Genomic DNA, 19,234 nt, shown 5'->3' on the forward strand with positions numbered 1-19,234 from the left:
GGGTTCCCTACTATGTCACAGAAGCCAAATCACTATTTACTGGCTACAATGCTTACACATATAAAAAGCACATAACTGATTGTAAACACGTGTCATGAAGACAAGGGACACACTAAGACACCTGTCAGTTTAGGAGCCTATCCTGTGCCAAATCAATCCTTGAAAGAATATACGTAGAATTATTAACAGAATTACGAGTCTGACAGAGGGAATAAACACTTCTTAGTGTTAATAGTTTCCTTGACACGTTATATAGAATTAATAGCACTAAAAACAAACACCGCAATTGAGTGCGTTAGGAATATTTATGAGTGCTAAATCAGTAAACATGGAATTCAACACATGATAATCTGACTCGGGTGGTGTAAATCAATAATAATCTCCTTAACACGTTGTGTGAATTCCTTTCCATTAAGAAAACCAATAATATATTTTATCACCCAGAGTCAATCGGTTTTGGTAGAATAACGGATAATTAAATAGGAAGTGTCAATGTCTTACGAGTTACAACTCGTGATGTTGGATCGAACTGGATTATAGCGGTTCTCGCGGTTTTAAATACCTTTATCATTGATATCTTGTATCTATAGAATTGATGCCGCAAGTAGCCTTATACAGTACGCCGCTAGAACACTTTTCCACATATTCAAGCCAACCATTATTAATTTATCAAATATATATAAAAAAATAAAAAAATATAAATAAATAAATATAAAAAATAAGATAAATATGGATACAAGTAGGATAGTGCAATATAATACACTCCGTAAGAAGTCGGAAGGGTTACAAATTATAACTAAAAAGGAATCACGATAAAATCAATAAGCAAAACGTAACCATAGGTTAATTAAATATCTAAATATATATGCGCAAAGATTTGAACTCTAACTTAACGCTTTAGTAATGACAAATAAGCTAAAAGTTCAAACACATATCCAAAACCTACTGACATATTGTCTGTCCCGGTGATTTATATTCGTAGTCAATGAAAAAAAAAATAATAAAAATAAAAATAATAATTAAATAAAATAAATAAAATAAAATAAAAGAGGAGATTTTTAAAAGTCAGGAAGTCTAGAAGTGAAAATGTTATCTATGGAATAATCCTATATGAATCTTATACAGGGCTAATAATAGATATAGAATTTGTATGGAAACCTTTTTCATATAGTTTGAATAAGGAATATTTATTTAACATAATGCCAACATGAAACTATATATTTTGTTCAATTTTGGTACTGTTGTTTTTTTTTTTTCAGACATTCTTCTCATGCGGGGTGGAGAATTACAAAACAACTAAAAAAGATCATTCGAAAATAACTAACAAAGTCGTATCTCTTACAGCAAGTAACGTAACTCTTAGCTGGGCTGAGAGCAATCTTCTGCCAAGTGACGACGTCATCATTGCCGTATCAGCATTTGTTCCTTTTAACCTCAATAATCTGCTTACACAGGCTTCATCTGTGTGTCGTCTCTGCTTGCAAAAGCAGATTGACTGGAGAAAGGAATGCTTAGCTCATGAACTTCACTGTGGTTCATAGGTCACATGACGGCCACATAACATATTCTTATCCGTGTGTGTAATGCAATTAGTTAAGGACTTGCAACCATTTTAAAATTAATGAACAAAATAAGCAAATAGAATTTCTATAACAACAAAATGAATTAATTTTTCTGAACCTCATAGACATTTGGAAGTATCACGATATGAATATGAAATATTTACTTGCAACATTAGCCTATTACAATTCAAGTAAAACATTCATGGGAAAATGTCACATTTTCTTGAAAAACCCAAAGTTTATTTAGAAATTAGTTACATAGTGGGTTTTTTTTCGTTGCATCTCCTACCTATTAATAATGTTTTAAAAATTAACCTCAGAGGATGCGCACGAGAAAATTGAATATGAAACTTTTGTTAGGGCACATAGAATCATGATTAATATTCTCTTTGACTCTTATGCTGCCTGGCAATCTTACAAATAGCTCCATTTTCCACTTCTTTGTCTAGTAACTTACTACCAGTAATATCGAATTTTCTTTGAGATTCGTATTGATATCTATTTATTTTTTATAATTATGGATATTTTTACAAGTCATCATAGACCTGGATAGGTTCACTCATTGTTAATGCCATGGATAAAAAAGTTTGTACAGCGGACTCTTTTGAATTCCGAAATATCAGCGAATTCATGTGGGTTAAGTCTGGTCTAAATGGCTCTCTCCCCTCCCGTATTTGGATGTTGTCTGAATTTACTTTGCCCTTGTGACAAGTATAATTTCACTTGCAGGCTGATTAATGGAACCTGGTTACAGTATCCTGCAGTACGAGAGTTTCACATCGCAACTTCAAAAAATCGTTCGTCGCAGCGGACGACTACAGTCAAGTAACAACCGCCTACAATGTGAAAGGAATTTCATGGACTTCTTCGACCGACAACCGTATCTCGTCGTTAATCTCGTTTTAATGCGGAACGCTCCAGCGGCTGTCGGAATTCGACTACAAAAGGGACATACTTCCGACAATTCCGACCCGAAGGATATTCAACTCTACTTTGCTGGCGAAGGACTCGTGCTGGGATGATCTATTCATCGCGAACGTAATCGTGTAGCTTAGGATGCAGAGAATAAGTATGAGCGCAAAATGGAACGTTGGACCCGCCCAGGCAAATTTTCCCCTTGTTTTAACCATTGAAAAAGGCCGTTTCAGTGGCTATGATTTTTATCATGTTAATCTTCATTCTATGCAATTATCAGAGTACATTAGTATTTTCTGTAGCCAATAAGTATCTTAAAGAGATGAAGTGAAAAACTGTATCATTATATATCATGTGATCACTATTATTTACAATATCATTGTTTTATATTTTATTACTTGAATCAATTCATGTACACCATGAATTTTTATTTACTTATATATATATATATTCACATAGTGTCTGTATCACACATCCTATAAGTCAAATGCAAGTCAAGTTTGAGTAATATTCAGTAGTTGGTTTTGGTAGCTGACCGAGCTAATGTAAGTGTTTACATAATAAAAATATGGAATGTTAGTCCATATATATAAAATTTCTAAAACTAAAGAGGTCAACCAGATTGCTTGCAGGAATGTGATCAGACTAGAGACGCTAAAGATGACGTATACAACTAAGTATGTAAGCTAAGATAACATGCCGTCACCTGTAGTCATTCAATTGTTTATAAACATTAGTCCAAGCTCCCTGCTTGAGACAACTACCCCGACCTATTATTCAAACGGCCTACGTGATCTGTAGCGTGTCTCATTCGATTGTGTGTTCGTATGAAACTATGTCATCTTGATAGTATGTTCATATGTTCGAACTACTGGCTGTTCTTCATAACTTGTAACAGAGATGGTAGACAGCAGAACAGAGTTAGCTATCGTCATTAGAAGACACCTGTTACCATCTTTTGCACCTAAGCTTTATCATGTAGAGGAATAGGATTAGCCATCATCATTGGCAGAAGCGATCAAGCTATCGTCATAGAAGACTTGTACGATCATACCTGATCTTCATCATGTAAAACTTCGGAAGAATATACTATTTTTATACCTTGTGTTTTCTACAAGAACCTCACCGAACCATGAGTTTTAACACATCGTCGTAAAGATAATACCGACTTCGTAAAGTGATCTACAAAACCCAGACACTCCATTGAAGATGGAAGTGCAATACCAACCGACTTAGCGTATAGATTATCGCTAGTCTAACATTACCTCATAGGGCGCCTTATCATACAAGGCACAAGCCCTAATACATGTACCTAAGTAATAGCTCTAGTAATATAAGCAATTTTTTTTTGGATGATCAATGTGTACCACTTTACTTTTCGTTTGCAAAGAATTTTTCTAAAATGCCTTACCTGATAGTATTCCCATGTTGGGTTTACCTCGAAAAATTCACGACGCATTCTCTTGTGCATAGCAATGAGAGTATTCCATTTACGTCTTACTCTTTCTTTATTGAAATAAAATCCTTTTTGGGCCAGTTCCTCTTGCACTTCCTTATAGACAACAGGCCTTTTATGTCTTTCTGACAACTGACCATAACGATTTCGAATTGCTTCAATAAGAGCTTTGGTTGCATCATGGGTGAATTCCTCATCCTCTGCAAAGCATAAGAAAGCACTGTATGGGACAAGTACATTAAAATACATATTGAAAATAGTATACTGTACAATTGCAGTGTAAATTTTTTTTTTTATATGCTTGTAGACCTTTTAAATGCACAATTACAGAGTAAATGTTTATGTGCTTGTAGACCTTTTAAATGCACTTACAGTCATAATCTTAAGGATTTAGCAACAACTGTAAAGGAATCCCAAGATAGTGATGAATCGAAATGGGCCAAAATCCTACCATACACTAGACCGGCTATGCTAAGCATTCTTTTCTCTTTATAATTATTAGTTACCTCTATATCTTTATCCTAATACAGAGAAACTATTATTTTTTCACACATTTCTTTGGAACTCTCTAATCCACCCAAGCAAATCTTACACACCCTGATCAAGTCATTCATATGTACAGTACTTCAACTACTCTAACCTCATGATCTCACTGTTAATCCAAACACCACTTGTCATTCTTTAACTTCTCATATGCCATCCTTACATCCCTAAAATTCACTTCCAAAGGCATTTTAAAATTTACACTAGCCCTAACCATTCTGCATCATTCAAAACTGTCACTTAGAATGTCTCTGCTTTTAAAAATTTTTGAAAATGCAGACTACATATACGTACATAGAATACATTCTCTCCAAAACGCATCTTTCCATTTATATCTTTAATTTTATTGTAAGATACAATTGCTCCCCAAATGGAGCAAATGTATCTTAGAATAGGAAAAATAGAAATGAAAGTGCTAAGGAAAACAGAAAGGAAGACCTAAGAGAAGATGGAGAGACTACATTCGAGAAGACATGAGATAATCGAGTACTGTACATGAAAAGGCAAGAGAGAAACATCTAGAAAAAGTTCATTGAAAACAAGAACCCCAACTAGGGATCAGGCTGAGAAGAAGACGAATAAGATGATACATTTACGGTGGTCCCCACGTATTCATGGGGGATGCGTACCAGACGCCCCCGCGAATAGTTGGAACCCATGAATAGTTGAAACCCCTATAAAAATGCCTAAAATGGCCTATTTTGTTAGTTAAAACTCAAGAAAAACCCACTGCAAATTTTTATACCTGGTATATTAAATAGTTTCATCACAAAAAGTGCATGTTATGATGAAAAAAAAAAAAAAAAAAAAGGATTTGTGGGTATTTCTCATAGGAAAATGCTGCAAATAGGCACGTGAATAATGGGGGGAACACGTACCAGGGAGAAATCCAAGAATGTCTGAGTCCGCAAATACGGGGGCCCACTGTACTCATCAATCTTTCACCTTGCAGTGACTTCCCCTCCAGTTTACCCTTTTCTTTATGGTACTACTCAGATTCACCCTTAAATTTTCATTATTGGCTTAATTATCTTTTTCATTTCTTGAGAATTTTATTCATGCTCTTGTATGTGTGCATGTGATCTTATTTTACATTCATTAAACCTTTCTTTTCTTCACCCATCCGTAATTGCTTGTATACACTTTTCAACTTCTATATCCAATGCTAAAGTTCCTTGCCGATCTTATAACCCAGTCCTTGACCTCTGCATACTCCTGGCATAGTTTTCAGATCATTTTACTGATTAACCTCTCTTTTGACCTTTACTTCTCCATAAAAAAAACTTCATTTTCTCCCTAAAATACTTGCTCTCGTTCAGACCTCATCTTTCATAGCTTGCTCTCTTTTTCCCTTTTCATTCCTCTTGATTATCTTATCCATTCTCCTTTATACAGTATCTGTACTGGTTCTCTCTTTTTTCATGCAACTGCTCCTCATGTAGTCTTCATTTTTACTGAACCTCTCATCAGTTACAGTTTTTATTCCCTCTTCCTACCCTCATATAATAACAAATGATTCCAGCTGACTCTACTTTTGCAAACTCCAAATATGCTCTCTCTATTTTTGTGTCTTTAATCTCTCCCCTTGTTATTTTAGCCCTCTTCTTATATGCTACTTCTGATCAAACTTAACTCATGACTTTTATGCAACATTTTTTATTTACTTTGTAATAACGCATGAACTAGTAAACTCTATTCCTCACCATTTTCTCCCTGCAAAAACTGCATGCACATAAATAAAAGAGTAAGTTGATGGGTGTGATGGCAAGAAAGGTAGTGGGAGTGGCTGGAAATATAACAGATCATTAGCTGATTGGATAAAAAATGTAACTAGATTTAGTATTAGATTACATTATTCTAGCTCTTTCTAAACAGATTTTCACAAAAAAATCTGAACTTTCTAAACAGTTCTGGAATAGCTGTTGCTGTATATATATATATATATATATATATATAGTATATATATATATATATATATATATATATATATATATCCATTATAATCACTTTTAGCACGTGCATTCGTTTATCACACATATTCACAGGTGAAAAATAATAGACAGGGTGTGGTCCTGACTGGTTTCGGCTTTATTTTCAAGCCATTGAAAATAAAGCCAAAACCAGTCAGGACCTTCACCCTGTCTATTATTTTTCACCTGTGGATATGTGTGATATATATATATAGTGTTCCCCTGTATTCCTAGGGGATGGGTACCTGACACCCATGCAAATACCTCGAACCCACGAATAGTTAGAACTCCCCTCTAAAAATGCTTACATCTGCCTATCTTGAAAGTTCAAATACCAAATGTATACTTAAAGTATCATCCTACATCAAATATACCATTGAATTGGTATCATTAATATAATTTCAAAGTCATCTGAAACATTTTAACATTAAAAATATATCAACCGCTAATACCACAGAGAGAGAAAGAGAGAGAGAGAGAGAGAGAGAGAGAGAGAGAGAGAGAGAGAGAGAATAATTTCTTACGATATCAAAAGATTGAAATGAACTTCTATAGGCAACACTTCTTCCCCTCCCATAAATACATATATCTCTTCCAGAGAAGAGAGAAAGAGAAGGCTGAACAAGTATCTATTTGTCTGTCTATCAATTCTTTTGCTGAGAGAGAGATAAAAAAAGGGAAGAAATAGAAGCACCAAATGTATACTTTATGTAACATCCTACATCCAAAAATTTTCCTGAAACAACATTATCATATTACTGTATTAATCTTAGAGACTATTGATATAATTTCAAAGTAATCTTAAACATTAGTACCTTTAAAGGTATATACGTACATACACACATACTTTTAATACTTGCAGCCAAGAGAGAGAGTGAGAGTTACCACTATGAAATACGTATCTTGTGGAGAGAGAGAGAGAGAGAGAGAGAGAGAGAGAGAGAGAGAGAGAGAGAGAGAGAGAGAGAGAGAGTTCTCCTTACAGTATTTTAAAGAGTGAAATGAAAAGATTATTGTATTTAAAATACTCACATATGAATTTTATAATTACAATTATATTATTATTATTATACATATTATAGTATTATTTGTACCATACAAATGATCTCATCTCAGTAAGAGAGAGAGAGAGAGAGAGAGAGAGAGAGAGAGAGAGAGAGAGAGAGAGAGAGAGAGAGAGAGAGATTGCATAAAAACCATTAAATTCAGTTATCATTATATGGCACTGTTCCCCTCCCCTGTCACATTACTTGACATATTTGACAGCTTCCCAAGCTCGAGCTTCTCTGGGGTTGGGTGAAGGTAGGGAAATGGATACAGAGAAAGACAAAGGGAAGAATTGTCATTTGAAATCACAGTTATGTTATTATTATTATTATTATTATTTGAAAATAATAATAAACACAAATCTACCATAGAAATTTGCTCATCTCCATAATAGAGAGGAGTTATCCTTACGTAAGTGAAATGGAAAGGTTATTTTTATCTCTTTAAAATACTACCACACACGAATTTTGTGATTATTATTATTATTATTATTATTATTATTAACAACTGAAAATATCAATAATCATATTATATACTAGGCTAGTGCCATAAAAAATTCTTTCATCTCAGTAGAGAGAGAGAGAGAGAGAGAGAGAGAGAGAGAGAGAGAGAGAGAATAACTTCTTACGATATCAAAAGATTGAAATGAACTTCTATAGGCAACACTTCTTCCCCTCCCATAAATACATATATCTCTTCCAGAGAAGAGAGAAAGAGAGGGCTGAACAAGAATCTATTTGTCTGTCTATCAATTCTTTTGCTGAGAGAGAGATAAAAAAAAGGAAGAAATAGAAGCACCAAATGTATACCTTATGTAACATCCTACATCAAATTTTCCTTAATTCATTATCATATTACTGTATTAATCTTAGAGACTATTGATATAATTTCAAAGTAATCTTAAACATTAGTACCTTTAAAGGTATATACGTACATACACACATACTTCTAATACTTGCAGCCAAGAGAGGGAGTGAGAGTTACCACTATGACATACGTATCTTGTGGGGGGAGAGAGAGAGAGAGAGAGAGAGAGAGAGAGAGAGAGAGAGAGAGAGAGAGAGAGAGAGAGAGAGAGAGAGAGAGTTCTCCTTACAGTATTTTAAAGAGTGAAATGAAAAGATTATTGTATTTAAAATACTTACATATGAATTTTATAATTACAATTATATTATTATTATTATACATATTATAGTATTATTTGTACCATACAAATGATCTCATCTCAGTAGAGAGAGAGAGAGAGAGAGAGAGAGAGAGAGAGAGAGAGAGAGAGAGAGAGAGAGAGATTGCATAAAAACCATTAAATTCAGTTATCATTATATGGCACTGTTCCCCTCCCCTGTCACATTACTTGACATATTTGACAGCTTCCCAAGCTTGAGCTTCTCTGGGGTTGGGTGAAGGTAGGGAAATGGATACAGAGAAAGACGAAGGGAAGAATTGTCATTTAAAATTACAGTTATGTTAAATTATTAATAATTATTAATTATTAATTATTATTATTATTATTATTATTATTATTATTATTATTATTATTATTATTATTATTATTAATTATTATTATTATTATTGAAAATTTAAAATAATAAACAAAACAAATTTACCATAGGAAATTCTTCTCTACATAATAGAGAGGAACATTCCTTACGTAAGTGAAAGGAAAGGTTATTTTTATTTTTATTCTTTAAAATACTGCCACACACGAAATTTTGTGAGTTATTGTTATTATTATTTTATTTATTATTTTATTACTATTAACAACTGAAAAATATCAATAACCTTTTATACTAGGTAGTGCCATAAAAAAATTCTGTTCCATTATCAGTAAAAAAAAAGATTTGAGAGGAGAGAGAGGAGGGACGAGAAGAAGGAGATGAAGAGAGAGGGGAGAGATTGAAGAAAGAGGAGAGAGAGAGAGGAATAAACTTCTTACGTTATCAAAAGATTGAAAGATTTCTATAGGCAACCCACTCTTCCCCTCCCATAAAATATATATATCTCTTCCAGAGAAGAGAGAAAGAGAGGGCTGAACAAGATCTATTTGTCTGTCTATCAATTCTTTTGCTGAGAGAGAGATAAAAAAAAGGAAAAAAAGAAATAGAAGACACCAAATGTATACCTTATGAACATCCTACATCAAATTTTCCTTAAATCTTATTATCATATTACTGTATTAATCTTAGAGACTATTGATATAATTTCAAAGTAATCTTTAAACATTAGTACCTTTCCTTTAAAGGTATATACGTACATACACACATATCTAATACTTGCAAGCCAAGAGAGAGAGTGAGAGTTTACCACTATGACATATATGTATCTTGTGGAGAGAGAGAGAGAGAGAGAGAGAAGAGAGAGAGAGAGTTTCTCTTACAGTATTTTAAGAGTGAAATAAAAGAAAAAGATTATTGTATTTAAAATACTCACATATGAATTTTATAATTACAAAATTATATTATTATTATTATACATATTATAGTATTATTTGTACCATACAAATGATCTCATCTCAGTAAGAGAGAGAGATAGAGAGAGAGAGAGAGAGAGATTGCATAAAAACCATTAAATTCAGTTACATTATATGGCACTGTTCCCCTCCCCTGTCATATTACTTGACATATTTGACAGCTTCCCAAGCTCGAGCTTCTCTGGGGTTGGGTGAAGGTAGGGAAATGGATACAGAGAAAGACGAAGGGAAGAATTGTCATTTGAAATTACAGTTATGTTATTATATTTTATTATTTTATTATTATTATTTATTATTATTTATATATTATATTATTTGAAAATATAATAAGCACATAAATCTACCATAGAAATTCACTCATCTCCATAATAGAGAGGAGTTATCCTTACGTAAGTGAAATGGAAAGGTTATTTTTATCTCTTTTAAAATACTACCCAACCCCACGAATTTTGTTATTATTATTATTATTATTTTATTATTATATTATTATTAACAAACTGAAAGAAAATATCAATAATATATTATATTTACTAGGATAGTGAAAATATAAAAATTTATTTCATAGAGATACGAGTAGTGCAGAAAAAAAAGAGGGAGAGGAGAGAGAGAGAGAGATGAGATGAGAGGGAGAGAGAGAGAGAGAGAGAGAGAGAGAGAATAACTTCTTACGATATCAAAAAGATTGAAATGGAAACTTCTATAGTTCAACACTTCTTCCCTCCCATAAATACATATATCTCTTCCAGAGAAGAGAGAAAGAGAGGGCTGAACAAGAATCTATTTGTCTGTCTATCAATTCTTTTGCTGAGAAAGAGATAAAAAAAAGGAAGAAATAGAAGCACCAAATGTATACCTTATGTAACATCCTACATCAAATTTTCCTGAAATCATTATCATATTACTGTATTAATCTTAGAGACTATTGATATAATTTAAAAGTAATCTTAAACATTAGTACCTTTAAAGGTATATACGTACATACACACATACTTCTAATACTTGCAGCCAAGAGAGCACAGTTGAGAGTTACCACTATGACATACGTATCTTGTGGAAATGAGAGAGAGAGAGAGAGAGAGAGAGAGAGAGAGAGAGAGAGTTCTCCTTACAGTATTTTAAAGAGTGAAATGAAAAGATTATTGTATTTAAAATACTCACATATGAATTTTATAATTACAATTATATTATTATTATTATAATACATATTATAGTATTATTTGTACCAATAGAAAAAAAAACCAGATCACCAAATCAAGATCTCATCTCAGTAAGAGATGAGAGAGAGAGAGAGAGAGAGAGAGAGAGAGAGAGAGAGAGAGAGAGAGAGAGAGAGAGAGAGATTGCATTAAAACCATTAAATTCAGTTATCATTATATGGCACTGTTCCCCTCCCCTGTCACATTACTTGACATATTTGACAGCTTCCCAAGCTTGAGCTTCTCTGGGGTGGGTGTGAGGTGGGAAATGGGATACAGAGAAAGACGAAGGGAAGAATTGTCATTTCTTTTGAAATTACAGTTATGTTATAGATTATTATTATTATTATTTATTATTATTATTTGAAAATAATAATAAACACATAAATCTACCATAGAAATTCTCTCATCTCCATAATAGAGAGGAGTTATCCTTACGTAAGTGAAATGGAAAGGTTATTTTTATCTCTTTAAAATACTACCACACACGAATTTTGTGATTATTATTATTATTATTATTATTATTATTATTATTATTATTATTATTAACAACTGAAAATATCAATAATCATATTATATACTAGGCTAGTGCCATAAAAAAAATTCTTTCATCTCAGTAAAAAAAAGAGAGAGGAGAGAGAGAGAGAGAGAGAGAGAGAGAGAGAGAGAGAGAGAGAGAGAGAGAATAACTTCTTACGATATCAAAAGATTGAAATGAACTTCTATAGGCAACACTTCTTCCCCTCCCATAAATACATATATCTCTTCCAGAGAAGAGAGAAAGAGAGGGCTGAACAAGAATCTATTTGTCTGTCTATCAATTCTTTTGCTGAGAGAGAGATAAAAAAAAAGGAAGAAATAGAAGCACCAAATGTATACCTTATGTAACATCCTACATCAAATTTTCCTGAAATCATTATCATATTACTGTATTAATCTTAGAGACTATTGATATAATTTCAAAGTAATCTTAAACATTAGTACCTTTAAAGGTATATACGTACATACACACATACTTCTAATACTTGCAGCCAAGAGAGGGAGTGAGAGTTACCACTATGACATACGTATCTTGTGGAGAGAGAGAGAGAGAGAGAGAGAGAGAGAGAGTTCTCTTTACAGTATTTTAAAGAGTGAAATGAAAAGATTATTGTATTTAAAATACTCACATATGAATTTTATAATTACAATTATATTATTATTATTATACATATTATAGTATTATTTGTACCATACAAATGATCTCATCTCAGTAAGAGAGAGAGAGAGAGAGAGAGAGAGAAGAGAGAGAGAGAGAGAGAGACACGAGAGAGAGAGAGAGAGAGAGAGAGAGAGAGAGATTGCAATTAAAACCATTAAATTCAGTATCATTATATGGCACTGTTCCCCTCCCCTGTCACATTACTTGACATAGGTGACAGCTTCCCAAGCTTGAGCTTCTCTGGGGGTTGGGTGAAGGTAGGAAATGGATACAGAGAAAGACGAGAAGAAGAATTGTCATTTGAAATTACAATTATGTTATTATTATATTATTATTATTATTATTATTATTATTATTATTATTATTATTATTATTTGAAAATAATAATAAACACATAAATCTACCATAGAAATTCTCTCATCTCCATAATAGAGAGGAGTTATCCTTACGTAAGTGAAATGGAAAGGTTATTTTTATCTCTTTAAAATACTACCACACAAGAAGTTTTGTGATTATTATTATAATTATTATTATTATTATTATTATTATTATTATTAGTTATTATTAACAACTGAAAATATCAATAATCATATGATATAGGCTAGCTAAGGGCCATAAAAAAAATTCTTCAATCTCGTGGAGTAAAAAAAAGAGAGAGAGAGACGAGAGAGAGAGAGAGAGAATAACTTCTTACGATATCAAAAGATTGAAATGAACTTCTATAGGAAAACAAAACACTTCTTCCCTCCATAAATACTAATATCTCTATTCCAGAGAGAGAGAAAGACAGGAGGGCTGAACAAGAATCTATTTGTCTGTCTATCAATTCTTGTGCTGAGAGAGAGATAAAAAAAAAGGAAGAAATAGAAGCACCAAATGTATAACCTTATGTAACATCCTACAATCAAATTTTCCTGAAATCATTATCATATTACTGTATTAATCTTAGAGACTATTGATATAATTTCAAAGTAATCTTAAACATTAGTACCTTTTAAATTTAAAGGAATATACGTACATACACACATACTTCTAATACTTGCAGCCAAGAGAGAGAAGTGAGAGTACCACTATGACATATGTATCTTGTGGAGACCTTACCTTACCTTACAGACCTTACATCTTGTTCCCGGGTTGCCCCAGGTCCCTCAGTGTGAGGCAACCTCTAATGTCTACCAGAGAGTTGCTTAGTACATCTTCCGGTATATTTTGCATCTTCCCAATCTTGGATGGTCTGGGATGCAGTTTAGATATTTGTCGAGCTTATTCTAAAACATCTTACGCTCACTCTGATATATTCCTCAGATGAGCTGGCAACGCATTGAATAGACGCTGCATTATCGATGCTGGTGCGTAGTGGGGATTAATGTCCTGTGTGCTTTCCTTATTCCTGTATAGTTTTGGGGCACTATTAATCTACCTCTGCTTGCTCTTTCTGATACTTTTTTAGTTCCATGATATTTTCTGCTATTCCTTCTATCTCTTTCCATGCTGAATTATCATGTAGCGTTCTCTTCTCCTTTCTAGACTATATAATTTTAAGAATTGTAGTCTTTCCCAGTAGTCTAGGTCCTTAACTTCTTCTATTCTAGCTGTAAAGGACCTTTGTACACTCTCGATTGTGCAATATTCCTTTTGATAGTGGTGGGTACCATATCAATATGCAATATTCAAGTGGACTACGAACAAAATATGTTTTATAAAGCATAATCATGTGTTCAGCTTTTCTTGTTTTGAAGTGCGTAACAACATTCCCATTTTTGTTACATTTTGCCAACATAGTTGCTATTTGATCATTGCATAACATGTTCCTATTCATCATCACACCAAGGTCTTTAACTGATTCCTTATTTGTGATGCGGTCTCATATTAGGTCCCTTATATGCATATAGCTTTCTTTCTCTGTCTCCATAATTTATTGATTCAAATTTATCAGAGTTAAATACCATCCTATTTACCTCTGCCCAAATCATATACTTTGTTAAGGTCTCTTTGTAGAGCGTTCTATCTTCATCACAAGTAATTTCTTTCTACTTATTCTTGTGTCATCTGCGAAAACTACTCACTACCGAATCTTTAACATTATGTCTATGTCTTCAATCATAATAACAAAACAGTATTGCAGCTAACACCGTACCTTGCGGCAACACCGGATATTACCTTGGCTTCATCCGATTTCTCGTCGTTTGCAATAACTATCTGTTTCTGTTGTGTAAAAATTCTTTTAACCATTTTCCTACTTTATCCACGATATTGTGTTTTCTAATTTTCTTCGCCAATATATTATGGTCTACTTTATCAAAAAGCTTTTGCAAAGTCTAAATAAACACATCTGTTTCATTTCCGCTTTCATATTTTGAATATGTTCTCACGGTGGACTAACAGTGGGTTTGTGTACTTTTTCCGGGTACGAAAACCATGTTGTCCTTTATTAAACAAATTATTTTTATTAAATTGTTTCATAATATTTTTCTTCATTACCCTTTCATACACTTCATAAGATGTGATGTTAGACTCACAGGCCTATAATTACTTGCCTCTATCTTGATCCACTTTTGAAAGTAGGGGTAATATATGCTAATTTGTGCTCATCATATATCTTGCCTGTACTACACTTTGTCTTAATAATATGCAAGTGGGCTTTGCGATAGAATGAAACTACTTTCTTTAACAAAATAGCAGGAATTCCATCTGGCCCTGCAGCAGCTCCATTTTTAATTTCATTAATAGCCTGCACAATATCGGCTTCATTATATCTATGTCAGCTAAATATTCACTATTTTCATCCCTACTTCTATATCATTATCTTCATTTATCTATTCTAGGGGTGAATTCTCTCTTATATCGTTCTGCCAGTATGTTGCAAATTTCCTTTTTTTCATTCGTTAATCTCCCCTTCAATTCTCAGAGGGCCTATTTCTATTCTTCTTTTATCATCTTCTTCGCATATGAGTATAATAGTTTGGGTTTTGCTTGATATTTAATAGGGTTTTTTCTTCCAAGTCCGTTTTTCATTTCTTTTGATTGGTATAATCTTTTGTTCTGCATTTTCTTTTATACTCTTACTTTTTAGTTCTATAACTTCCATGCAATTTTTTCTTTTGCAAGAGAGAGAGAGAGAGAGAGAGAGAGAGAGAGAGAGAGAGAGAGAGAGAGAGAGAGAGAGAGAGTTCTCCTTTACAGTATTTAAAGAGTGAATGAAAAAAGAAAGATTATTGTATTTAAAATACTCACATATGAATTTATAATTACAATATTATTATTATTACAATATTATAGTATTATTTGTACCATACAATGATTCTCATCTCAGTAAGAGAGAGAGGAGAGAGAGAGAGAGAGAGAGAGAGAGTAGAGAGAGAGAGAGAGAGAGAGAGAGAGAGAGAGAGAGATTGACATAAAAACATTAAAATTCAGTGATCAATATATGGCACTGTTCCCCTACCCCTTTCACATTACTTGACATATTTGACAGCTTCCCCAAGCTCGAGCTTCTCTGGGGTGGGTGAAGGTAGGGAAATGGATACATAGAAAGATGAAGGGATGAATTGTCATTTGAAATTACAGTTATGTTATTATTATTATTCATAATTATTATTATATTATTATTATTATTATTATTATTATTATTATTGTTATTATTATTATTATTAGATTATTATTATTTATTATTATTATTTTATTAATTATTATTATTATTTGAAAATAATTAATAAACACAAATCTACCATAGAAATTCTCTCATCTCCATAATAGAGAGGAATTATCCTTACGTAAGTGAAATGGAAAGGTTATTTTTATCTCTTTAAAATACTACCACACACGAATTTTGTGAATATTATTATTATTATTATTATTATTATTATTATTATATTATTATTATTATTATTTATTGGAAGGAGACCCTCTTTCAAACAAGTCTTATTGAAAGATATTGCTGCATCAGCTGCATTCAACTTGTAAATAGTCTTCTCTATTTTTCTAATAATAGCTTTCTCTCTGCTATTACAACTGGCGAGTATTGCGCAGATATTACTCATCAGGAGCAGTCAATTCCAGGGATAATTGTCACAAATTTATTTATTTGTTACAGTAAATGAACAAATAGGTCAAAATATAAGTTAATATATTGGCCAACGTTTCTCTCGGTATCATCCGAGTATGATCACGGCAGTGGATCGGAGCAGACTGTTGTTGCTGTCAGGATCTACTCAATATACAGTGGCAGGTCAGCAGGGGTTCAACCGCTAGCTGCGTTTTCATTGGCCGGTGGCGCAATGCGCTCCCGCCATTGGTTGAACGAAGTTTTCTTCAAGACGCTTCTCGTGCGTTGAGGTTGCGAGTTGCAGCCTAGCATACCGTCGAGGCTGTGGCAAGGCTTCCCTGGGCGTTGTGTCACGACGGGTCGCGATGTCATTGGCTGCTGGGCTGCTCGTCTCATCTGGTATTCTTAGATTGGGGGTGTCACTCGGTCTGGTATTACTTGTATTTATACACATAGGTTTCTTTAAGTTGGTGGGGAGGAAGAGCACTTCCTGCGTCGTATTCAATGAGGGCTTCTCTTGCTGTATGAGGAGTGCCTCGAGGAGTCGCAGCGTCGCTGGTCAGGAGCCCCTCCCTATATTCTTTATATTCTTGATAATACCGTCGCGGGAGATAGCGTTCCTGGTGTGCTGTCATGATATGGTTTTAATCGCTCCTTCTTGTACGTGGCAGGAAAATCCTCTTGGACAGTCTCATAGAAGGTATACCAACGTAAGAGCCGGGACATCCACGTCCACGGACGGGGCATAAGAATTGGTAGACTACATTCGACTGTTTCAAGAGGTCTCTTGCTGGGGGGGTTGGGTTGTTCTTCATAATAAGGTCCCGGGTACGTCGATTTTGGTAATAAATTACAAGTTCAAGTTCTTTGTCGGCTTCGGTGGGGGTCACATTCTCTTTGATTATTTTCCTCAAAGCATCTTCGTCCTCACGGTGACGTGCGTGCATTCTTGCTTTTTAATACAGCTTGATCTTCTCATGGGGGTGGGGCTGCGGTCTCTCACTCTCGCCGTACCACCGATCCAGCGCTGTTCAGACTTCTTTATCAACAAGTCGATTCGGATACCCGTTATTAACGAGCATCTGAGGGACTCGGTCGAGTTCTTTGTGAGTGTCCTGCCAGGAAGAACAGTGAGTAAGGGCCCTCCGACTGGGCACTGTGGAAGAGAGTTTTCTCTAATATCAGAAAACCCCGAAAATATACGAGGTACATCGACGATATCTTTGTACAAGCCGAGGATGAGGAAGAGGTTGAAGCTGTCCGGCGCATGTTCCAGCATTGCAGTTCGCTGAATTATACCGTCGAATTCAGCAACAAAGGCCAGCTCCCCTTTCTCGACGTCCTCGTCTCCAAGACCGACGATGGCCTAAAAACCTCCGTGTATACAAAGCAAACAAACCTAGGGCTTTATCTGAATGGCGACAGCGAGTGCCCTGCGCGGTTCAAGAACACCACAGTCAGGGCCTACATTCGGAGGGCCCTTACTCACTGTTCTTCCTGGCAGGACACTCACAAAGAACTCGACCGAGTCCCTCAGATGCTCGTTAATAACGGGTATCCGAATCGACTTGTTGATAAAGAAGTCTGAACAGCGCTGGATCGGTGGTACGGCGAGAGTGAGAGACCGCAGCCCCACCCCCATGAGAAGATCAAGCTGTATTAAAAAGCAAGAATGCACGCACGTCACCGTGAGGACGAAGATGCTTTGAGGAAAATAATCAAAGAGAATGTGACCCCCACCGAAGCCGACAAAGAACTTGAACTTGTAATTTATTACCAAAATCGACGTACCCGGGACCTTATTAGGAAGAACAACCCGACCCCCCCAGCAAGAGACCTCTTGAAACAGTCGAATGTAGTCTACCAATTCTTATGCCCCGTCCGTGGACGTGGATGTCCCGGCTCTTACGTTGGTATGACTTCTATGAGACTGTCCAAGAGGATTTCCTGCCACGTACAAGAAGGAGCGATTAAAAACCATATCATGACAGCACACCAGGAAGCTATCTCCCGCGACGGTATTATCAAGAATATAAAGATAATAGGGAGGGCTCCTGACCAGCGACGCTTGCGACTCCTCGAGGCACTCCTCATACAGCAAGAGAAGCCCTCATTGAATACGACGCAGGAAGTGCTCTTCCTCCCCACCAACTTAAGGAAACCTATGTGTATAAATACAAGTAATACCAGACCGAGCGACACCCCCGATCTAAGAATACCAGATGAGACGAGCAGCCCAGCAGCCAATGACATCGCGACCCGTCGTGACACAACGCCCAGGGAAGCCTTGCCCCAGCCTCGACGGTCTGCTAGGCTGCAACTTCGCAACCTTCAACGACGAGAAGCGTCTTGAAGAAAACTTCGTTCAACCAATGGCGGGAGCGCATTGCGCCACCGGCCAATGAAAACGCAGCTAGCGGTTGAACCCCTGCTGACCTGCCGCTATATATTGAGTAGATCCTGACAGCAACAACAGCCTGCTCCGATCCACTGCCGTGATCATACTCGGATGATACCGAGAGAAACGTTGGCCAATATATTAACTTATATTTTGACCTATTTGTTCATTTACTGTAACAAATTAATAAATTTGTGACAATTATCCCTGGAATTGACTGCTCCTGATGAGTAATATCGGCACAATACTCGCCAGTTGTAATAGCAGAGAGAAAGCTATTATTAGAAAAATAGAGAAGACTATTTACAAGTTGAATGCAGCTGATGCAGCAATATCTTTCAATAAGACTTATTATTATTATTATTATTAACAACTGAAAATATCAATAATTATATTATATACTAGGCTAGTGCCATAAAAAATTCTTTCAT

At 34.8% G+C, this 19,234-nt stretch overlaps 1 protein-coding gene across 2 annotated transcripts in view; it reads right to left on the reverse strand.

The window, feature by feature from the left end:
- The window catches only part of LOC135220798 (uncharacterized), a 42,932-nt gene that overhangs the window by 9,859 nt on the left and 13,839 nt on the right, over window positions 1-19,234 (reverse strand). For both annotated transcript variants that reach the window (XM_064258303.1, XM_064258302.1), the window contains exon 4: window positions 3,889-4,133. In XM_064258303.1, the coding sequence (XP_064114373.1) occupies window positions 3,889-4,133 (245 nt within the window). The remainder of the gene's footprint in view (window positions 1-3,888; window positions 4,134-19,234) is intronic.

The sequence above is a fragment of the Macrobrachium nipponense genome, chromosome 2 (assembly GCF_015104395.2).
Source record: "Macrobrachium nipponense isolate FS-2020 chromosome 2, ASM1510439v2, whole genome shotgun sequence".
Lineage (NCBI taxonomy): Eukaryota > Metazoa > Arthropoda > Malacostraca > Decapoda > Palaemonidae > Macrobrachium > Macrobrachium nipponense.